Source organism: Triturus cristatus, chromosome 8, assembly GCF_964204655.1.
Source record: "Triturus cristatus chromosome 8, aTriCri1.1, whole genome shotgun sequence".
NCBI lineage: Eukaryota > Metazoa > Chordata > Amphibia > Caudata > Salamandridae > Triturus > Triturus cristatus.
The window spans coordinates 1,034,142,250-1,034,164,943 of NC_140591.1; the positions used below are offsets into that span (position 1 = coordinate 1,034,142,250).

At 46.1% G+C, this 22,694-nt stretch overlaps 1 protein-coding gene across 1 annotated transcript in view; it reads left to right on the forward strand.

Moving 5' to 3' along the window:
• Nucleotides 1–22,694, forward strand: part of PUDP (pseudouridine 5'-phosphatase) — a 758,189-nt gene that overhangs the window by 321,728 nt on the left and 413,767 nt on the right. The window contains exon 2 of the mRNA XM_085622590.1: nt 3,563–3,781. Coding sequence (XP_085478716.1) covers nt 3,563–3,781 — 219 coding nt within the window. The remainder of the gene's footprint in view (nt 1–3,562; nt 3,782–22,694) is intronic.

A 22,694-nucleotide genomic window follows, 5' to 3' on the forward strand; every position in this document is an offset into this window, starting at 1 on the left:
CCAATACCATTGTAGCCGGGGCAGGTGTGGGCAGGAATGTTTACAAGTTCATGTTTAAAAACCACCACTTTTAATCAATATAGTGATATGATCTGATGTACTAAGTTAAAACACTTCTGCATGCTGAATACACTTCATTGAATGTTGAAGACACCATACCGTTTGTTGTATGATTTACTTGCCAAACCTTTCCAGGGCGCTCTCGTGCACAGCCTTATACAGACAGCAAAGCCAACCTCTTTGCACAACTCTGGCTCGGGTCTCCCTGTTAATGTGTTGGCTTACCCATGTCTATGTGCAACAAATGCTGATGGGGTCACGTGGAGGAGAGTCATGGAAAGCAGTCTGACAGTCAACTTTTATTTAACAAAAAATAAAATACTCTGCCCCAAATAAATTAGCAACAAGGAGAAACCTGACAGTAAATCTGTTCTGGCTTAACTGGATGCAAAGGCCACATTTTGAAATATCTTATGGGGTTAAGGCACCTGCTGCAGAGATCTTTTTGTGCCCCGTAAATCTCAACAAATAATAATTGTACGATAACTATGGTGATTAATGCATCTGCTGGAGATATGTGTTTTGTCTGATCACAGTTTCGACTCAAAGCAGCATTGAGGGTTAAGGTGTCTTCTGCAAAGCACACCATGTAGCATGCAGATGACAGATTTTTATTTTATGTAGATAGGTAAGTGGGTTACTGTTTTTAACATGTAAATCATTTTGTCACTGCAATCCTGCTAATCTAGCACAGTGAGCTATGAAGGACGATGTGTGACTCCTATACATTGTAACCCTCATTCAGGCCCACTGGAATTATGTGATGTTACAGTTGCAGCGTTTTCCTTATAATAATGTATTTGTAGCATTTGCCACATAATCCATCATTTGCTGCATAATCTTCAGATTTCAACAAAAAATATTTGTTTATAGGTCAAACTGATTTAAAGCTACTAAAAGCACAGTGACGCGTTGCCAAGCAGTGGAAGGCCTTTTGCAAAGTTTGACTGGTCACCTTTCCTTTGCTTATTTCTGTATTTGGGTGTCAAAGTTGTACTAATGCGATTAAACCTTTGCCCTGATAATGTCAAGATATGCATGAATTCCAAAATAATGAGGTAATACTAGCACTAGATGTACTGCATTATAAGGCATAATTTGACTTTTCTTGTCGGATAATTTGTCTTTTCCTGCCACATAATTTTGTCAACCCTGCCGCACAATTTGGTCTGTCCCTGCCTCATAATTCCAGTGGCCCTGTCATTGTATTATGACACATATCCTGTACATTGATTTACAAACTTGTATGATTTAGTGACATGGGAGAAGCACTATAAAATATTTAAATTAAAAATGAATGTTGCATGTAAATTGTTATTCATGTTAACAGTCGTGGCTGCTCCCGGCGAAGCAGTGGTGGAGCGGAGAAAGGGGTAAGGGGGGGAATATTGACTTATCGGCTGGCCAGCCGCTGCCTCTCTTTCGTCCTCTTTGTCCTCTTCCTGGCTTCTGTTTGTACGGGAAGCACCCAGGCTCCTCATAGCCAATCACAATGCTGCAATGCAGCGTGGTTGTTGGTCTGAGCGCCATGGTTCGGCGCTCAGATGAGGAATGGGAGCTTGGGCATGTTCTCCACCGAGGCTGTAATGTAGCCTGGGTGGAGAAGATGTAAAGTGCGCATCAAGGTTTGGCCGCCCCCAGAGGGCCTTCCAAACATTTATGCGCACTTACGAGGGTGCCACCACTCCTCCCCCTTGTGCTGCCCAGCCTAGCCCCGCCCCACAAAACTGCCTCCGCACGGAAAAAAAATATTATATAATAACATTGCGTTATTATCATTTAATTTTCCCTTTTGCTAAAAGAAAGTAGAGCGATGCTCCTCTGCCTTAGCGGAGGAGCGACCCCTGAAATACTCGTACATACGATTACATCCTAAATGCCAGTGCATTCATATCTGTTTTAGATATGATTGAACACATTCAACAGCTTGCTTCCCTTAAGCGAGGCATAACAAGCTGTGTGCCTTTGTTTCCCGTCCATAGCTCTGGATTCTAGGCGATAGGCTCGACATAGCTCCAAGTCGTGATGCTACTCGAACAAAAGGAGGGCTGCTAACCCTCTAAATTAGGCCTTTGTATGTTGCCCGGGTGGGGGTGAAAGTAAGAAAGCCCCTCCACTGCCTGCATCTTGCTGCTCGCAAGGGAAAGCAGACAACGTGGAGGCGCTGCTGAATGTGTCCCGGTGTCGGAAAATTACACTGGAACATGTTCAGCATATTAAATGGGGCCCAACTTCTTGGCATGGGGGACGACATGCACCCTGCATATCCCCCCAACATGCTGTGCGGGGGAAGATGGTATCATCCCCTCCAGTGAAGCAGCTCTGCTCTACTCGTAATGAGGACGTTTATATGCAAACAGCAACTGGGAATTTTATAAACTGGAGCACCGTGTGATTGTTGTCAGTTTTGTTCTGAACTTCCAACCGTTTAGTGATTCAACTGTTGCCTATAATTACAGAGAGGAAAAGCGATTTCATCCATTCCAGATTAAAGTACAGTCTTTGAGCACAGCACGTTTTGTCGAGTGGCTCCTTTCTGCAACTTCATGACCATCTTTTGAGCAAAAGTGATACCAGTGTTCAAAGACAGGGATTTCGAATTCGTATGTAAATACCAGCGGTTTATGTGCACTTTGTCCTCTGAATAATTTGCCTGGTGATTAAAGATGGAATGAAGTAAAAACAGTTCTGCCAGATTACAGTTACAGGATTTCATACATCATCTAAAATATGATGGGGCCGATTCACAAAAAATACGACTATGATAAATCGTACTGCAGGAGAACTCAATTTACGTACTCATGTATGCAATTATGAATCAGAATCCAAACGTCTAACACCCTAGTAGCAAAAGTGAAAAGAGAACACTTTCTTTTCTCTTTGTACTAATTGTGGATTAATAGGACTGAATGTTCACAGTTTTTCCCGTTTTAGATGTTTTTGGACGCGATTAATAAAGCAACTAAGGGTATGTAAAGGAGTACCCCAGGAGTACCCCTTAACATACTATTACATGCCTTTGTGATCAGGTCTCCTTTCGACCGTTCAATAAATACACTTTGTGTATGTATTTTTAGCATCAGATTTGTTCTCTATATCACTTATGCACTTGTATATTTTTCTCTCTTAAACTAGAGTTGAAATAGAGCATACGTGAGCCTTTAATGTAACCCAGCCTCTTTCAACCGCATAATGTACGTTTTGGCTAGTACTCACAGTCCAGTCCATGTCTGATAGATTGTATAGTTAACTGTTTATAAGGATTGATGAAAGTTAATCGGTTTTATTGAATAAATATGAAAGTATTCATAAATTGTCAAGAATATTTTTGTCATCGTTTAGAAAAAAAAATGCTCACAGTTTTATTATTGGCCTGTAACTAAATGTGATAATGTTTTTTATATATTGTCCGATTATTAAGATGTTTCAATTGCAATGATTTTTGTTAAGCAATAAAAACTTTATCCATTAGTACTCATATTTTCAAATGTTGCCTTTCCAGATACTGAACAGCTGTACACAGACGTGTTCCAAGAAATCTGTGCTCGATATGGAAAGAAATACACATGGGAAGTCAAATCCTTAGTTATGGGCAAACAGTCGTTGCCAGCTGCTCAGGTAATTCGTGACCAACTGGATCTCCCTATCACTGCAGAGGAACTGTTAACGGAGAGCCGGATTAAGCAAGAGAAAGTATTTCCAAGTGCCTCTTTAATGCCAGGTATTCCACATTTTCAAACTATTTTCTGTCCCACCCAATTATTCTTTCTGCTTCTAAAATGCATACAGATCCTAAAGCAATGTTCATCTTAATTAACTTGAAACATAATAAATAGCATGTGTTGCTTGTCACCCAGGCTTTTTGTTTCTTAGCCTCCCAATGAAAATTATTGTACTGAAGTTAGTTTGTTCAATGCTGAATAAGAATTAATAGAAACTAGAGCAAATCTGTTTATTGCTATTTAAGCTGCTTGAGTATGAAGGTATAAGGCAAATCTAAAGTCCTCCTGCTCCCTGTTTCATATATATTGTTCACTATTCATTTTATCGTTTATTTATTTGTTTTTAGCTGTTTAGGGTGCACTGGCCTGGAGCACCAAAAATAGAAGACAGAGGCGCCTGTTAGCACAAATACTCATTAAAACAACAACATTCATAGTAAAGGTTGTCTCATAATCCGATCTGTGAAACTTTGATTTGGTTGTTATTCTTAATGTTTACGGTGTTAGACTTCACATCACATCAACCACAAGTTAATACTGAGAATTTAGTGGTGGCAGCCGACACGTGTTTCGCTGAGATCTCTTGGAACTCATCCGCTTTATCAAGGCTCGCTGGTTCAAATTGTTTTCACTGATTAATGAGACACGGTTAGAGTTGCAGAAAATACCTTCCAAGGCCAATAATATAGCATGGTGATGACCCAATACAGCAGGTGTGAAAACAATTTGAGCCATCCACCCCCGATAAAGTGAAAGAGGTTTACAGAACACGTGTTGCCAGAGGAGCCGACCCAGCCCAAACTGGTTCAAAATACGTGCTGCATGTAGGTATTTGTATTTTAGACAAAACCAATAGGCTTCTATAATTAATTCAAAAACCAAGGGAAATGATGGACGGAGTGTTGAACATTGCAAGCACTCACCCCCAGTCAACTGATCTGGGTTTAATCCATCACCGTTCTTTAGCCCACTCTGCCACCCCAGTTCAGATATGGCCATATGCAAATCAGTCTGACCCTGTGCCTCATGGGAACAGTCCAGCCCGAACTGCCAAACCATGTCTTCCCTGGACCGGAAACAAGCTTCCTAGGACCGGTCTCTGGCATTTCAGCCGTCTTCAGCCAGGCTTGCTTGAATCCAGTGGCAAAGTGAGCAAGGGACTCACGTCTGAGCATACCCTGCCAACTTATGGCGAACAAAGCAAAAACCAAGGGAAATGATGGACGGAGTGTTGAACATTGCAAGCACTCACCCCCAGTCAACTGATCTGGGTTTAATCCATCACCGTTCTTTAGCCCACTCTGCCACCCAGTTCAGATATGGCCATATGCAAATCAGTCTGACCCTGTGCCTCATGGGAACAGTCCAGCCCGAACTGCCAAACCATGTCTTCCCTGGACCGGAAACAAGCTTCCTAGGACCGGTCTCTGGCATTTCAGCCGTCTTCAGCCAGGCTTGCTTGAATCCAGTGGCAAAGTGAGCAAGGGACTCACGTCTGAGCATACCCTGCCAACTTATGGCGAACAAAGCAAAAACCAAGGGAAATGATGGACGGAGTGTTGAACATTGCAAGCACTCACCCCCAGTCAACTGATCTGGGTTTAATCCATCACCGTTCTTTAGCCCACTCTGCCACCCCAGTTCAGATATGGCCATATGCAAATCAGTCTGACCCTGTGCCTCATGGGAACAGTCCAGCCCGAACTGCCAAACCATGTCTTCCCTGGACCGGAAACAAGCTTCCTAGGACCGGTCTCTGGCATTTCAGCCGTCTTCAGCCAGGCTTGCTTGAATCCAGTGGCAAAGTGAGCAAGGGACTCACGTCTGAGCATACCCTGCCAACTTATGGCTAACAAAGCAAAAACCAAGGGAAATGATGGACGGAGTGTTGAACATTGCAAGCACTCACCCCCAGTCAACTGATCTGGGTTTAATCCATCACCGTTCTTTAGCCCACTCTGCCACCCCAGTTCAGATATGGCCATATGCAAATCAGTCTGACCCTGTGCCTCATGGGAGCAGTCCAGCCCGAACTGCCAAACCATGTCTTCCCTGGACCGGAAACAAGCTTCCTAGGACCGGTCTCTGGCATTTCAGCCGTCTTCAGCCAGGCTTGCTTGAATCCAGTGGCCAAGTGAGCAAGGGACTCACGTCTGAGCATACCCTGCCAACTTATATACATATGGCCATGTCTGAACTGGGGTGACAGAGTGGGCTAAAGAACGGTGATGGATTAAACCCAGATCAGTTGACTGGGGGTGAGTGCTTGCAATGTTCACCACTCCGTCCATCATTTCCTTTGGTTTTTGCTTTGTTCGCCATAAGTTGGCAGGGTATGCTCAGACGTGAGTCCCTTGCTCACTTTGCCACTGGATTCAAGCAAACCTGGCTGAAGACGGCTGAAATGCCAGAAACCGGTCCTAGGAAGCTTGTTTCCGGTCCAGGGAAGACATGGCTTGGCAGTTCGGGCTGGACTGTTCCCATGAGGCACAGGGTCAGACTGATTTGCATATGGCCATGTCTGAACTGGGGTGGCAGAGTGGGCTAAAGAACGGTGATGGATTAAACCCAGATCAGTTGACTGGGGGTGAGTGCTTGCAATGTTCACCACTCCGTCCATCATTTCCTTTGGTTTTTGCTTTCTATAATTAATTCCCCAAAAGATGTAAAGATCCAATTCCACATTTTTAAATGTATCAACCCATTTTGCAGCAAATAATTTAGAACATGCTGTAACATTCAATTTAGCAAATCCCTCTGCGGCTCGCTGTAGCAAGCCCAGTGGATATTTGAGTAAATGGGATCCAAAAAAGTAATGGGTCTAGCGTAAAGCAATAGAAATATTTTGGCACACATCATAGAGCACCAACTAGTATGTAATTCAATTACATCTACACTTTCAGATTTCCCATTACCCTGAATTTCAGCACCATATATAGTATCAGAACAAGCACTTTAAACAGTATATATAAATTTGGATAGAAAGAGGACAGCCTTTGTGTGATTAACTGAAAGGAAAATGTGAAATAAGCGATGTTCCCACTTTGAGCAAAGGTTCTGACCTCAAACCTTTACCATTGAACTATGTGGTTCCAAATAATTATTCACTGTACTAAAACAGAGCAGTGTAAAATACCAAATTATCTTTCATATCTCTTATCTACCCAGCAAAATGTTATTACATATATGAGCATTAATACACAGCAGTATTCAGTTGTGGATGACCTCACAAGCAGATGGTGAGGTGACATTACTATTTGTAGATCTGCTTAAAAGAACATAATCATTTAGGACATTAAAATATGTGTAGGCAAGTTAGCTTGAGGTAGGGAAATTTACAGAGACAGTGTTAAGGACGCTGTGCACACCGTTAATGAATAGACTCAAGAGAGTTGGTGGAAGGATACTTTTTTGATACCTTTCACAACTGGACATGTGTCTGTTAACTCACTATTAAAAGAAATGCAAAATCTGACCATTTGCCTGTTTCAATGGAGCATTTGAATATTGTTAAGATTTCCTGGGTTCAAATTCAGCGGTAAAATCGCAAAAATATTTTGGTATCTGTTGGACCTGGCATCTTATGGCGTGATTTCCCCTGACATTTTGCCTTCTGACCTCTTGTTTTGTCTTTGTGCTGAACTTCGTTTTTGCTGGCTTTAGGACTCTGTGCAATTTTTCACTGCGGACCAGTGCTAAAGTACATGTGCTCAGTGTCTAAAATGTAATGGCATTTGGTTTCTCCGTGATTGGCACATTTGGTTTACTGATAAGTCCCTAGTACAGTGCACTACATGTGCCCAAGGCCTGTAAATCAAATGCTACTAATGGGCCTGCAGCACTAATTGTGCCACCCACATGAATAGCCTTCAAACATGTCTCTGGCCTGCCACTACAGAGCCGGTGTGTTCAGTTTTATAATGCCATTTCGACCTGACAAGTTAACCTACTTGTCAGTCCTAAACGTTCCTTTTTTTACACATAGGTCACCCCTAGAGTAGGGCCTGGACAGACCATGGGCAGGGTGCAGTGTACTCAAAAAGTAGGACATGTGCTTTTAAGTTTCACATGTCCTAGTAGTGAAAAACGATTACATTCGGAGTCCCGGTTAAAGTGGTGGATGTCAATAAAAATAGTGCGAAAGTACAAGGTGGACAATGGTGGAACAGGAGAAAGTGAATGTTAGTGAGAAGGAAGTGGATGCTAATGGAAAGATGTTCGTGTTTCAGACTCGAGTTTGTTGAAGTCCGTGTTGGAAGTAAGTACACCCAACCAAATTTCAAATGTAGGGAAAATAGACCCAGAATTCAGTGTAAGGCACAGTGGAAGAGTGAGGAATTTACCTTTTCGGTTTAAAAAATATGCTTAGTTGTAAAGGTATTAATTTCCATTTTAGAAATATCCTATCTTTATAGTCATAGTGATATTACGTCATTGTAATGTTTTCTTTTTACTGTTCTGAATATATACTCATATTATCAAATGTTAGAAGTTTGAGAAGAGTTTTTTTATGTTTTCATCATAGTGAATATCCACTAATATTTGCTTAGTTTTCTTTCAAGGTTGGAGTCAAATTATTCATGTATAATGTTGACTAGAAATATTTTTGTAAAAGGAAAGAGCCATGTAGTGAACTATGAGGTGAGTGTGGCTTGAGGCATGAGCTTGTGGAACTTTGGCATTGTCATATCAAGTTTCCACGTGGAACGGTCGAGTAAGTGCGGCAATTGAGAGTTGCTGTGTGCCTCCAGCAGCTCATCATGTGTGGCTGAAATAAATCACCCCCTAATACTCACATTTGATGTCCAGCATTCTTGAAGTATGACAACGTGGTAACAGCGTGACTGAGTTGGAGAGAGCAAAAAACAGTGTTGTGAATTAGCTGTATTATTCAATTATACACATCGAGTACACATCCTGTTACTCTGCAACCCCGGAAGCTCCGGTTATCACCACACGGCCGGTCCAGCACCGAAGGCTTTGCTCCACTCCCATTTGGAATGCACGGCGCGGATCGCCACACCCTAATTCACCTGCATGGTTCTCCATTACTCTGCAAGCAACAGAGACCTTCTCCATTACCGCGCTTCAGACCCGGCACGTATCTCAGGTTCTCCATTTCCAGACGCGGACACAGTGTTCGCGCTCACTCGCCCCTGATTTCGGATCGCCCTTGCTGCATCTTACCGCAATTGCCGTTCCCGCAGTTTTGCGGCTACTACGTTTCTTCCAAGGCAGGCCTTGTCCTGAAGAGATCCCACTATTCGTATGGGGATCGAAACGTCGTCGACAGTCGTCTCTAAACTCAATTCTTTATTTTATATTTGTTATTTGAGTATGAGATGTTGATCTGACTTTTACGTATTCTCACCTTTCACCAAAAGTCACTTTTTAAGTCACCAGCCTGGGTTAAGGAAATCAGCTGATTTCCCTTTTAACATCCGCACAGCTAGTTCACTTATTGTTTTGTTCATTATGTATTGCGAATTTTCATCCTTAATAATTTTCTTTTATAAAACTGTATTGATTGCTCCTTTGTATTCCAGTCTCTCTTTGTAGAGATTGTGATAACCTTTTTACCATTCTTGCATGGGACCTCTGTTCCTTTAAATTACGTATTATTCAATTATGTCAGTAAAAGCGTCCCTGGATTCTTTGGTCACTAGGGTGGAATGTAATTCTATCACTTCTTTATCTTTATGTTACTAATAACTTAGCAAATCATTTGCTTCCTCATAGGCCACCTCTGCAAATTGTCACACAGCTTCACCTCTACTCAGTTTCTCATCAGATCTCTCACCATCGTGTTCCTTCAAAATTACCTACAAGCACATGATGTGCCCTCTAAACTAATGGTAAACAAACCTCTGTATATTACAACCCTCAACCCGGAGACTTCTACATCTCCGTCTGTCTGTGAATTGCTTGATTCCTTTATCACAAGAAGGCCTTCATCAGTGATCACTTTTTTACCCCCACAGTTCCCACTACTCCATTTATCTGTCAGTCCCATAGTGTGGGCAGGTAGACGCTGCTCAACAAGGTAATCTTAAATCCTTTGTTTTATTTCAGGTTCCTTGCAATCAACCCAACCAACTGAGCACATACTGATTTCGCTGAACCAGTTCTCCAACTCCCACTCTTTAAATCCCTACACTCTTAGAGCCCTGGCTCACTTGGCAACCAGCGGAACGGAACTGGAGGCTGTAACTGAATAGAGTTCCATTAGGCCGGATACCCCTTTGGCTAAGGGCGGCTGAAAAGATTTGCTGCTGTGGAGAAGAGCGTTGCAGGAGCTGCCGCATAGTCAGGCTGACCAGCAATGCACCTAGAGTGGATAAACAAACAGGCTGATCCCGAACTTCTTATGGTTCTCAGGGCAATTTGTAGGCAGAAATTTCCTAAGTTTTGGATTTTGGCAATCTGGGCACCTTTAACATCACCACCAAGGGTACAGGACTGAGGGTCATCACTTTGGGGGGTGGGGTTAGGACACACTCAGGCTGTGTCCAGGTGCAGGTTAAAGATGGTTGGAGCCTTTTCCGTTCCATAGGCTCTGATCAGGAGGCCAGCCAACTAGCCCTTGGAGTCACTCTGGTAGTCCTGGGTCCAGGAAGTGGAACAGGGTCAGACAGCAGGGCAGCCCTTGTGGGTTTGAGGCAGGCTTCAGGCAGCAAAGTAGTTCCTCCAGGTGTAGCAGAGCAGTATTCTCAAGTACCACAGCAGCAGTCAGTCCTCTGAGAATCCTAGCACAGGTCCAGGAAGTGAACTAAAGAATAGGTCTGAGGGTCCTATTTGTATATTGGGTGCCTTCTTTGAAGCAGGAGAGGTTTCCAGAGAATTCCCTTTGAAGTGCTTGAAGTTTCCTGCCTCATCTGCTCTGGATCCAAGCTGGCTGCATGAACGATGAAGTGGTGACAAATCATTTGTGTGAAGGCTGGCACAGCCTATTCAGTTGCAAGTGGGGCTGTGTCCAGCTCAACCCCATCCCTTCCATGCCAGTGATGACCCATCCAGGACCACCTAATCCCTCGATTATATAGCTGGCTGAGGGGAATAAGCAAAGTCCAACTGCCAACTACACCCGGTTATGTGACTCAGAAACAGTCTCCAGGCACCAAATAGGGCAGGAAAATGACAACTTTCTAAAGGTGGCATTTTCAAAATTGTAACTTAAATTCTGACTTTACCATTAAAGAGGGTTTTAAATGTACAATTTTTCAGATACTAAACATCAAATGTTCACCTGTTCCCAATTAAAGGGTATCCCTTATTAAATGCAATAAGGCAACCCAATGTTATCCTCTGGTAGAGGTAGACGGAATTTGAGAGTTTTTCACTTCCAGTACATGTAAAACTTTCAATTTACTTGTCAAGTCTTTTAATTGTAACCCATCCTGCCCTATGGGCTACCTGGGGCCTTCCTTTTCGGGCTTGGCAAGGTGTTTATTTTGCCAAGTTGAATTTAAAGTGTAAAACAGCATTCAAACTGAAAGGGCAGACCAGGGACATGTTTTGTAGAGCTTCTTAACTGGGTGGCACAATAAGTGCTGCAGGCCCACTAGTAGCATTTCATTTACAGGCCCTTGGTATATGGTATACCACTTTACTAGGAACTAAATATGCCAATTAGGTGTAAGCCAATTTTACCATGTTGTAAGGAGTGAGCACAAGCATTTTAGCACTGCTTAATAGTGGTTAAGTTCACAGTGTCCTAAGGCTAGCAAAAAATAATTTAGAAATATAGGAGGCTGAATGCAAAGCGTTTGGACACACAGGAGAGTCCACATTGGTGATACTCGTGTGGATCCCACTACATTTTTTTTACGCAGAATGGCTTGAAAGTCTCAAACTTTTGCTAACATTGTGAATTTGCCTCACATTTCTTTGAGGAAAGGTTCCAGAATCTGCTAAGATCCACAAAATTCCTTCCACACTTCTCCTGTTAAAAATGGTACCCCACTTGGGTGGCTGGGCATAACAAGACCGACATTTCACCTTGCAGTAAGATCTAACGTTTAGTTAATACTTGCAAGCCTCAATCACCTAACTCCTACATTAACAGTACAGACACTTAAGTAAATTAACAAATTATTGATTTCATGAGTAAAATAAATAAAAGACATTGGATCACTAAAAGCAGTGATCACTCAGTGCAGCAAGCGTCAAAGGGTGACTTGTGTATACTGGCAAACAAACTACTCAATGCTCAGAGAAATACAGGAAAAGCTAGTTCAACGAGTCTAAATGTATCTAAGTCGAGGGCATTTTGACCTCTTATAAAATGTCAATGTCGTCATCACAACAAAGGGAAATCGTGAGCTCTCATGAGGTACGGCCAGACGGTCCCTAGGAAGTTCTCAAGAACAGGCAGACAGCACTGTGAAGTTAGTGGGAGGCACAAGATCGGAATCAGTCTGCACAAAGAATGGAGCCTTCATAAGTCTAGAATAACCATTTGCATTTAAGCATTAAAACAGGTGCATTGACCCAGATGGTTGGAGAATGTCAGTGATCCTGCTGGAAAGCATCTGGGCTACTTGGTGCAAGATGACTTTGGTAAATCGTAATTATATAATTATTGTTATTGGGTTCGAGTAAGTAAAGTGACTAAATGGAGTGCAGTATATGGCTAGGACACGTCAAGAGGAAATAGTAATTATAGTCGAGGGCGAATTCACTTGATCCAGAGACGTTTTAAGGCATGGGCAAAGTGGGCTCTGGGCCAGGGCCCCAGCCTTTCAGCCCCCCCCCCCTCTAATGGACAGCTCTGTCCTGCAGAGAGTCTCGCCCTGATGACCTCAAATAAGTATTTAACAAATTGTTTTAAATACCGTTTTCTTTTACTTTATTTTAAAAGTGGGTGATCTATAGGAGTCCATCAAAGACATTTTGCGGAGAAATGTTGTGTTGATGTTTCCTGCAACAGCCATAAAAAAATATTTTATTTTAGAGCAAAACAGAATCTCACATAGGAAAATTGGGAGGAGTCACAGATATTATTGACAATAATATTAGTGAGCTGAGCTGCTGCTGTTACAATATTGAAAACACACATCACTATCCCTGAATATTAGATGGAAACACATTTCGAATATGCACCATCGGTGACCTGGCCAAAAGGGCAGGAAAAAGCTGAAATTGGTTCATAAATTCAAAACTGTTCCAAACGGGGGCCCCCAAAATATGTTTGGCCCTGCGCCCCCAAAATCCTTAAGATGTCCCTGACTTGATCGGGCCCTTGTGATTCGGTTAACGAGGGCGAATATTTCCACATGTTAGGCCTGCTGAACTCTGGAAATACCTGAAAGAAGGGGAACCAGCCGCCATGTGATTAATGAAGCTCCATTCTTTTAACCAGGTCTTGGTGAGCAAAAGCATATTTCAATTATTGTCTAGAATCAAGTCGTGCACTTCTACCGTGCATTTAACTAAGAAACGAGTATTTCGTAAGACACAAACCCAGTATTTGTAAAGCGCAAACTAATCACCCTCAAGGCGCTGGGGGCCATCTGGGAGATTAAGCAAGCTATTGCCCAGAGTCACATGGTGCTGGGCTGACCTGCCGCGACGCCGGGAATCGAACAGTGAGACCCGTGCTCTGGAGTCAGCCGCCCTGGCCGCTGTGCCACACCTCTCCCTCAAACCAGCACACATGCTAACTAAAAAGGCTTCGAGTTTTTGGCTTAAATACGCTTGCAGCTGTGAGAAGAAACAAAATAAAAAGGGGAAGAATAAGGGAAGGCGAGCCGAAGTACGAATAAGTGTGAGTGTGGCATGGAATGTGTCTTTTAATTTTAGTGTTTCAGTGCATGGCCTTCTACCGTGAGAATCGTCTATTGCCAGGCCTACTGCGAAATTAAGAGAAGACACTAATGGGCAGTGGTCACTCTTTTCTCAAAGGCACCAAACATGATAGTATTACTAAAATAGTCCTCTTTCGATATCTATGTGTTTTTATGCCCTATCCTCAGAAAAGTTGATGTAGCAGCCTTTTGCACCCTAAGTTGAAAACCGTACAACTAGCCTGCACCTCAGTAGCATCGCAATCAACAGCTGTGCCCTTGCACTAACCACTCCTTCATACAGGTTTCTTTTCGGTTGCACCTATCAGAAATGAGGTGGATACTTGAATAATGAACCCCATGTTTCCATATTGAACAATAATATATGTATTAGTTATGTTTCATTTGCATGTATTCTTGGTGTCAAATATACACACACCATCATAAACCAGGTTGAAACGTTTCAACCCATTCGTAATATTTCATATTTTGTAAAAAAAAAAAAAAAATTCGTGGAGTTTTATATAGCGCGAACTTGACCCGAATCGGGTATCAAAGCGCTTTACATAGCACCAGTTGCGTTACATTAGGACACATTCATTTTTGCTAGGCACGGGGAGATTAAGAGATTTGCCCAGGATCACAGAATGTTCAGTGTCATTGCTGAGACTGGAACCCAGTTCCCCAGATTCGAGGTCGACCGACCTAGCCTTTAGGCCAACTCCTCTCCCCACATTGTTTGCAACAAAACAATAGACCTAAGACACATTTAGTACGACCCTAGTAATATATCCTATTTATAGAACTTAGAAAATAAACAGTGCCGATAACTATGTTTCTGATTTGAAACTATCAAGAAAACGATTTTGCATTGCTTACCACCAGTGGGAATTTCCCTTACTATCATAGCTACTGTAAAGGAAAGTTCCATTAAGGACTCTGAGGCAAAGATTCTGCTTGTTTTTCTTTTATTCTACTGACAGCTTCAACAAAGCAGTATTAAAAAATGAAAACTAAGCTTCTTATAACTCTTTCCTTTACTCTACCGACAGCAGCTTCAAAAAAGCATTTTATAAAAACTATATTACCTAGAACCCCCTGGGTGGTGAAACTACAAACACCTGCTCTCTTCACCTAACCAACCTTCCTCCAAACCTTCTACCAATGTCATAAAAAATAGCCTTTTGTGGTCTTTGAATACACATAAAATCTCTCTCCGGTAGGCTGCTTCATCCCAAAACCTGTTAAAACAGCAAACTATTGTGAGGCTCTCTCCATTGCAGAAATGCCTTGCAAATTAGAGACAACATTATAGGAAGAGAAGGAAAAAAACAACAAACAGCATCATGGCGTTCGTATAAAGTACACGGATTTTAGCACATCATCTCTGCTGCTAACTCATACCAATGTTAGCATCATACCCTCCACAAAGGATAACTCTACTCCTAATTTTCTCTGTGCATCTTAATCCTCGTCTCAGTGTCCTTCATAGAATCATGTTTTTCTTTTACAGTAGATAGGAAAAAAATAATATTCTGTCTCAGGACGGGAGGTGAGGGTTTTACTTTGTCAAAACAGTCAGCTGCCCTTATATCTTCCCACAAAACCCCATAAGAACGACCTTAGATGTCATGACTCCTCTGGTGGAATGGGCCACAAATCTTAATGTATCTACACCTGCCTTCCGCATCACCCCCATCTGGCCAAAAGGGACTAATGAAAATCAGGAACTGCCCAGTCGAGTCAGACCTCAGTGCCTCTGTGAATGCTTCAAATGTCTTAAGGCACAGAACCCCTTACAAGGTAGCATAAGCGAGAAAATTTGTATATGTGATCATACAGGTGGTGTTGGTCTTGCACCTCGAGGACATGTTAACCATTACCCTATCCGGGTAAACATTCTCTGACAGCCAATCCGTATATCCGATACCTTCTTACAGGATATTAAGCAGAACAATATGACAGCTTTGCGAACAAAGTCCTATGAAATAAGTTTTAATTTACTGGCCGCCTTTCTGAGAATTTTGACACATGATTCACATCTCACAGCTCTTGATGTTCAGCGCCTGCAGGTTTTCAAAGATGAATTTCACCCAGGAGGTGGCAAACCAAAGGAAGTCTCTTTACTGAAGATAACTCTGCCGTATCATGCCCTGCGAAATGGTGAATGGAACAAATTTACCATTCTGCGATATTTGTTCCACAAATGAGCCAGACAGTTCAATAGTGAACTACTGCTATAGGGTTGCCTTCCGTTCCACACATCAGCTACACAAAACCTGCCTCGAGGAGCAGTATCTCTTGTTGGTTGCATTGGTCCAGGACAGTTTAGTGAACTTGACAGCCGACTCTAAATTTCACAGGATTTTACAATGTTCTCTGGAATTATATGTGCTGTTCTCGAATCACATCCAGATGTTGCCTGCCTTTTGCCCCAAGCAGCTACCAACTATTTAGTGTGGCTAAATGGTGTTAGCCACCTATCATTGTATGGTCTTATCCAGAACATTGCCAGATCCCCCTCCACTCAGAGGAATCTCTCTTTCTTTCCACTGAAGGCATCCTTCATTGCTGAGCCTGTTGCTTCCAGGTTGAAACTGAAAGGCCAAGTACTAAAATCATTCACTCGTCCTTGTTATACATCAGGCGATCAGAAAATAGTTAATATAGCCTTATAGCCCATCGTAGCGGGCTATACCGGCTATTAATGGCCCGCTACCGAGTTAAAGGCCCGAGCCGAATGGGCAGAATGTTCTAACAAATAAAACAAAGGCCTCTCGAAGCTCGAGGGGATTTAAATCCCCTCGAGCTCTGAGAGGCCTTTGTAAAACATTGGAATGTTGCTCTGCAGGCCTTTACTGGCCCGTAGAAGCATGGAGCACTCCATTGTCCACAATGGAGCTCCCAACCTTCGAATGTTCTAATATTCCAAATGAATGAACTACCAAGAGTTTCCTCTTTGGGCCATTTGGGGGTGTGGTGAACTAAGATGTTTGATAAGACAGTGCAGTTTAGAGAAGTGTCACAGCCCTAGATGTAATGCAAAACTGAGCGCTCTTATGGCTGTCTTCCCGAATGTGGTCCATAAGAATGAGTGAATGCTTGAGTGTGAGGAAAGCCCCCTCCTCTCCGTGACAAATACGTAGTTTATGAAGCTCTAACTTGCTTTACTGTGCCCAGCCTCCTAGGTCATTATCTTCCTATAGGAACCAAACACAGGCATCAGACAGCTCCCTATCTTTGCTCTACTTTGCCAATGGACCTACATCAGAGGCGCAACTAGAGCCAAATTTCGGGGGGGGGGGGGCTAAGAAAAAATTTCGGGGTGGGCTGAATCTTTCAGCAATAGGCAGAGTGGAGCCCCGCGATCGCGCACCTGCTCTAATTGGACCTCCCTCGGGCCTGCCCTGCGGCCGCACCAGCTGTTCGCCCTCCCGACGCTCCAGCCCTGACACGGCCTGCTCCTCGAGGTGAGCACGTGTGCACCAATCACAGCCTACAGCACATAGCGGATGAAGATTCCCGCCCTCCAGCCCTGCCTCAGGCCTGCATTTTCACGCCACTTCTTCTAACCAGGCTCACGTGCCAGCCATTGCCTGGGGCCCCGGCCGTGCTGCCCGTTATCCGGCCTTAGTGCACCCGCTCCACCACCCGGAGCCACCCTCCACTGCAGTGCCATGGGGGATGACAACCCCCCACCGCCTAGCCACCCGTTCCACCCGCCTACCGGCGTCCTGCCACCATTCAGTGAGACTGCTGACCCTGCAACAGCCGCACCACGCTGGCAGACATGGCTCAACAACTATTTCATCGGCTCCAGGGAGACGGATGGCGCGGTGAAGCGGTCACTCCTTCTTCACTACGCGGGGGAGGAGGTTTACCTGCTATTCAAGCACCTCCTAACACTGGTGGCGCAGACGACTACGACGCGGCCGTGACGGCCCTCAACACGCACTTTGACCCCCAGATGAATCCGGATTTCGAAGTCTTCAAAATGCGTCAGGCGAAGCAAAAAGAAGGGGGGTCGGTGGACGCATTTCATGCACGGCTGAGGGTGCTCGCGGACACCCACCTGGTCGGCGACCGCGCGAAGGAGGAAATCAGAGTGCAGCTCATCTACGGCATCCGTAGTAAGAAGTTGCGGAGCCTCATCCTCCGCCAACCGAACATTCCAATGGCTGACATCCTGGTGCTAGCCTGCTCCCACGATCTATCCGACGCACGGGCGGAAGAGATGGAACAAGCACTCACGCGAGGCGCGGGGCCAAGCGTGACCGTCAAAACGGAGCGTGCAGACGCAGTGCGGACGCACGAGAAGAAACGCCGACCAGCAGCTAGACAGTCGCCCCCGACGCAGTGCGACTACTGCGGGTATGAAGAACATCAAGGGAAAACCTGCCCAGCGAAAGGGAAGACGTGCCCCAACTGTGGCACCCTGAACCATTTCTCCTCCGTCTGCAGGAAGCGCGCCACACGGAAGGATGCTCGAGGGAAGAGGCCCACAAGAGGCATGGTGAGGCAACTATCCCAACTATCCCTCTCCTCCAGAACCGACACAGGGCCTCGACACACGCAAGCCCTACAAGAGGACGACTCGGAGTCCGACGACGAAGAAGAGACATATGTGGTCTCGTTCACCAGGGCCTTAAAAAGCACAAGACGTCCTCAGCCTCGGTGCGACATCATGGTCGCAGGATCAAAGGTGAACGCCGTGATCGACACGGGGGCATCCGTCACTGTTATGGGAGTGCAGCAGTACAACCGCCTCCGACCAAAGCCAGAACTCAAAACCTCGAAGGCCCGGATCTATGCCTATGGCAGCGATATTCCTTTGCCCCTCCTAGGGAAAATGACAGTGCCGGTGGGAACGGAGGATGCCGAAATCACCATTGAGGTGCACATCATCAATCAAGAGGTAGACACCCTCCTGAGCGGGCATGCCGCTGAAGATCTAGGGCTCCTGATGTTCCTCCGGAAAGTTCAAGACACGCAAACGGCCGACCTGCTGGATCAGTTCCCGGAACTATTCACCGGCCTAGGGAACATCAAACGCCCACCGGTCAAGCTCCACATCGACCGCTCCGTCACGCCCACAGCCCTGAAGCACAGGCGAATTCCGTTCTGTCTACGACCTCTGGTAGAGGAAGAACTCAAGAAACTAGAAGAACAAGGGGTCATAGAGACAGTCACCGGCCCCACTCCGTGGGTGTCCCCGATGGTAATCGCGGAAAAACCTCGTCAACCAGGCAAAATCCGGGTGTGTATCGATATGAGGCTCCCCAACAAAGCCATCAAGAGGGAGAGGCACATCACGCCCACCATGGATGACATCATCGCAGACCTTAACGGCGCGCGATGGTTCTCCAAATTGGACCTAAACGCAGGCTACCACCAGCTAACGTTGGCCAAGGGGAGTAGGTACATCACCACTTTCAGTACACACCTAGGACTGAGACGATACCGGCGACTTAATTTCGGGATATCGTCAGCGGCGGAGATCTTCCAGAACACTATCAGAGACATCTTACAAGGCCTGCCTGGAGTCATGAATGTGAGTGACGACATCCTGATTCACTCCACAACCGTAGACGAACACTATCGGCAAGTCAGAGCCCCGCTGACACGCCTCAGAGAGTACGGAGTCACACTTCACAAAGACAAGTGCCAGCTGTTTCAGCAGCGGATGGAGTTCTTCGGGTATACGTTTACAAACGACGGCATTCAAGTGGATCCCCGAAAATCCCAAGCCATCAAGGACACTCCTGCACCCACATCCGCCGCAGAGGTACGCAGCTTTCTGGGGATGGCCACGTACTGTGGAAGGTTCATTCCGAACCTAGCAACGATTGCTGAGCCACTCCGACAACTCACGAAAAAGGACGCCCCGTGGCAATGGGGGCCCCAAGAAGACTCGGCGTTCCAATCCGTCAAAACAGCGCTCCTCGACCAGGCCACCTTAGTATATTTCGACCCGGCACGGAAGACGGAGCTGATAGTTGACGCCAGCCCAGTAGGACTTGGGGCAGTCCTCACCCAAGAGCAAGAACCAGGCCGGTGGGCCACGTTGGCCTACGCAAGCAAGGCCCTCACAGCGACCGAACGGAGATATTCCCAGATTGAGCGGGAGGCACTAGCCATAAGATGGGGCTGTCGACATTTCCACCTGTACGTCTGTGGACATCCGTTCACGGTCGTGACGGACCATCAACCGCTGGTACCCCTGTTCAGAGGGACAGCTCCACACCCCCCGCCGCGGATAGAACGGTGGGCCATCGGACTGCAACAGTACCATATGGACATAACGTACCGGCCTGGCGCCAAGAACCCGGCCGACTTCCTGTCCAGACACCCGGGCCATCGCGAACACATCCCGGCGGGGACAACGGAGGAAGACGACGCCGAAGCACACCTCGATTTCATCGCGGCACTAACATGCCCACAGGTACTGACACTACAGGAGATTATGCAAGCCGCGGAACAAGACCCCGTGATGACCAAGACCAGGGAAGCCCTACAGCGAGGGTCGTGGGCCAACTTCTTACAGTCTGCCAACACGTGGACACAGGAAGAAAGGGCGGACCTGCAGCAGATCGGGCGAGTACGGAACGAGCTCAGCACCACCAGAGACGGGATAGTCCTGAGGGGAGCCAGGATCGTCATGCCAACAGCGCTGCGCCGTCAAGCCACCCTTCTCGCCCACAGGGGACATCAAGGGACGGAGAAAATGAAGGCCAGGATGCGAGAAAAGGTGTGGTTCCCGGGACTGGACGCCCTGGTGGGTGACATCGTAAGGAGCTGTCCAGCGTGTCAGATGACTAGCAGACCGGAACATCCAGCCCCCATCGCAACTGAAGAGCCAGGAAGACACCCCTGGGACAAAATCAGCGTTGATTTTGGGACCCTCCCCGATGGGAGAGTAACGCTAGTAGTGATGGACAATTTCTCCAAGTACCCCCTGGTGGAGGCGCTGCCGTCCACCGCGTTCACGTTTGTAGGACCAGCACTGGAAAAGATATTCCACATGTTCGGACGCCCGTCGGAACTAAAAAGTGACAATGGGCCGCCGTTTCAAGGCCACGAGTTTAAGGAGTTCCTCGCCCTCCAAGGAATACGGCACCGGCGGATCACCCCGCAGTGGCCTCAGGCAAACGGCGAGGTCGAACGTTTTATGAGGACACTAAACAAGATCCTCCGCATTGCCAGTGCCGAGCGGCTGGACCCTGAGCGAGAAGTTCAGCGCTTCCTCGGAGAGTATCGGAGCACACCCCACTGCTCCACCAAGCAAGCCCCCTGGACCCTCATGCTGAAGGGGACCCGCCGGGATGGTCTACCCACAGTCCCAGGGTGGGCCCCCCCACCATTTGAGGCGGAACAAGCGCTGCGACGACGATCACGCCGAAACCAGCAAGTGAGCCGGGCGAGAGGGTGTCGGGAGCGCGCCCTTGGGCCGGGGGACAATGTCCTCATCAGGGACCGACGACCGGGGGGAAAGTTCAAGCCACGATACGAGCCGGGAAGTTGGACGGTGGAACGCCGCCGGGGGACAATGGTCACGGCTCGCCGGGGAAACGAATCAGCCACCCGAAACATCTCGTGGTTCAAACGCATCCCCACAGCCACAAGACACCGCCTAGAGTCCGGGGGAGAGGAGGAGGAGGACGTCCGGGTCCCCGCGAGAGAACAGTCACCACCGCCCGACCAGCCCGAAGGGGTGGCAGCCCGGGACGGGCCCAGCTCCGAAGCTGAGGAGGCGGAACGTGACGGCCCGTCGACTACCAACACCCGAGCGACGGCCAGGTACGAGCTGCGACGGAACCCTCCGCCAAGCAGCAGTCTCAAAGACTTTGCCTGCCAAGTAAGTGACTGAAAAGAGGGACTCCTGGTCCGAGTTTCATTATCTAAGTTGGATAGGGATGTTGCAGTCAGCGCTCTAGCGTCTGCCGCTAGAGCGCCTATGTCACCAACGACGTACGTATGCCACGACGGTGGCGTACGCGCAATGTATAAATAAAGGGGGCGTGCCCCGTTTGGGCACTTGCGCACCGACACACCAAGCTGGCGTGGTCTCCGTTTGTTCAGCGCTGCTGCTGCTAGGCCCGCGCTGCACAGCCGCGCAACACCCAGCAACTCTTAAGCAGACATTGTGTTCCTCACTAGCCCACACCTTCTTGCTCACTGCAAGCATGGCAGTCCAAGTGAAAACAGAGGCACCATGTCAAGTAAACATTAGATACACAATCGAGCGTATATAAACCCTGTGAGAAATAAGTATTACAACGAAATCATCACAGATCCACAGAGAACACCAAATCTGCTCTCAGGAGCAAATAAAAATGCTCTTTTCCAATGAACTCTGGCTATTGATTATTGAGGCAAGAGCATACTGATTGAAGTGGCTCGTGTCTTTGTAGTTTCACTACCCTGGGGTCTGGTGGTATAGATTTTGGGATACTGTTTTATAGGAGTTGCTGTCAGCACAATTGGGAAAGTGAAGCAGAAAGCCTCCTCTCTCGTTATAGAATCCATTTACTGACATACTTCTCAAGAACATTCAGTTGACATTGTGATACAGTAGTAGCTCAGGACTTTCAAACCTGGGAAATGTTTTGGAAAAGGTGCTTAATCCTCATATTTATTTACCTTAAGACGTATTTTTTGATGCATTTATTGGCATTTAACATTGCAATCAGTACAACAAACAACTCCTTCGCCAGCATAGTCAAGAGGAAAGAAAATTAAAAAAAGAGAAACGGGGAAGGGATAAGGAAAGGGGAAGGAGACATCACAGGAATCCTTGAAAAGCAATATAAAAGGTGACGTCACGGTACACACTTCCCTATGTAAATATATACAGCTATTATACATATTATATTCCCTAGCAGCTACATAATGGGAAGCAGACATGTGTCGACGCATTATTAAGCATTTGTCATTATACACTTTGACCGATTTACCTTAACCTGGTCATGGCAGGGTGGGGAGGATGCCGGGTGAGCTCAAAGTGATCTTCACCAGGTACTTACTCTGCCTTTTCCTCTACCTACCTTCTTTGGTTCCCTTTCCTTGTCTGTCACTGACTTCCTCTACACTATAAACCAATATGTATTTTTTCTATTGAGCATACTGC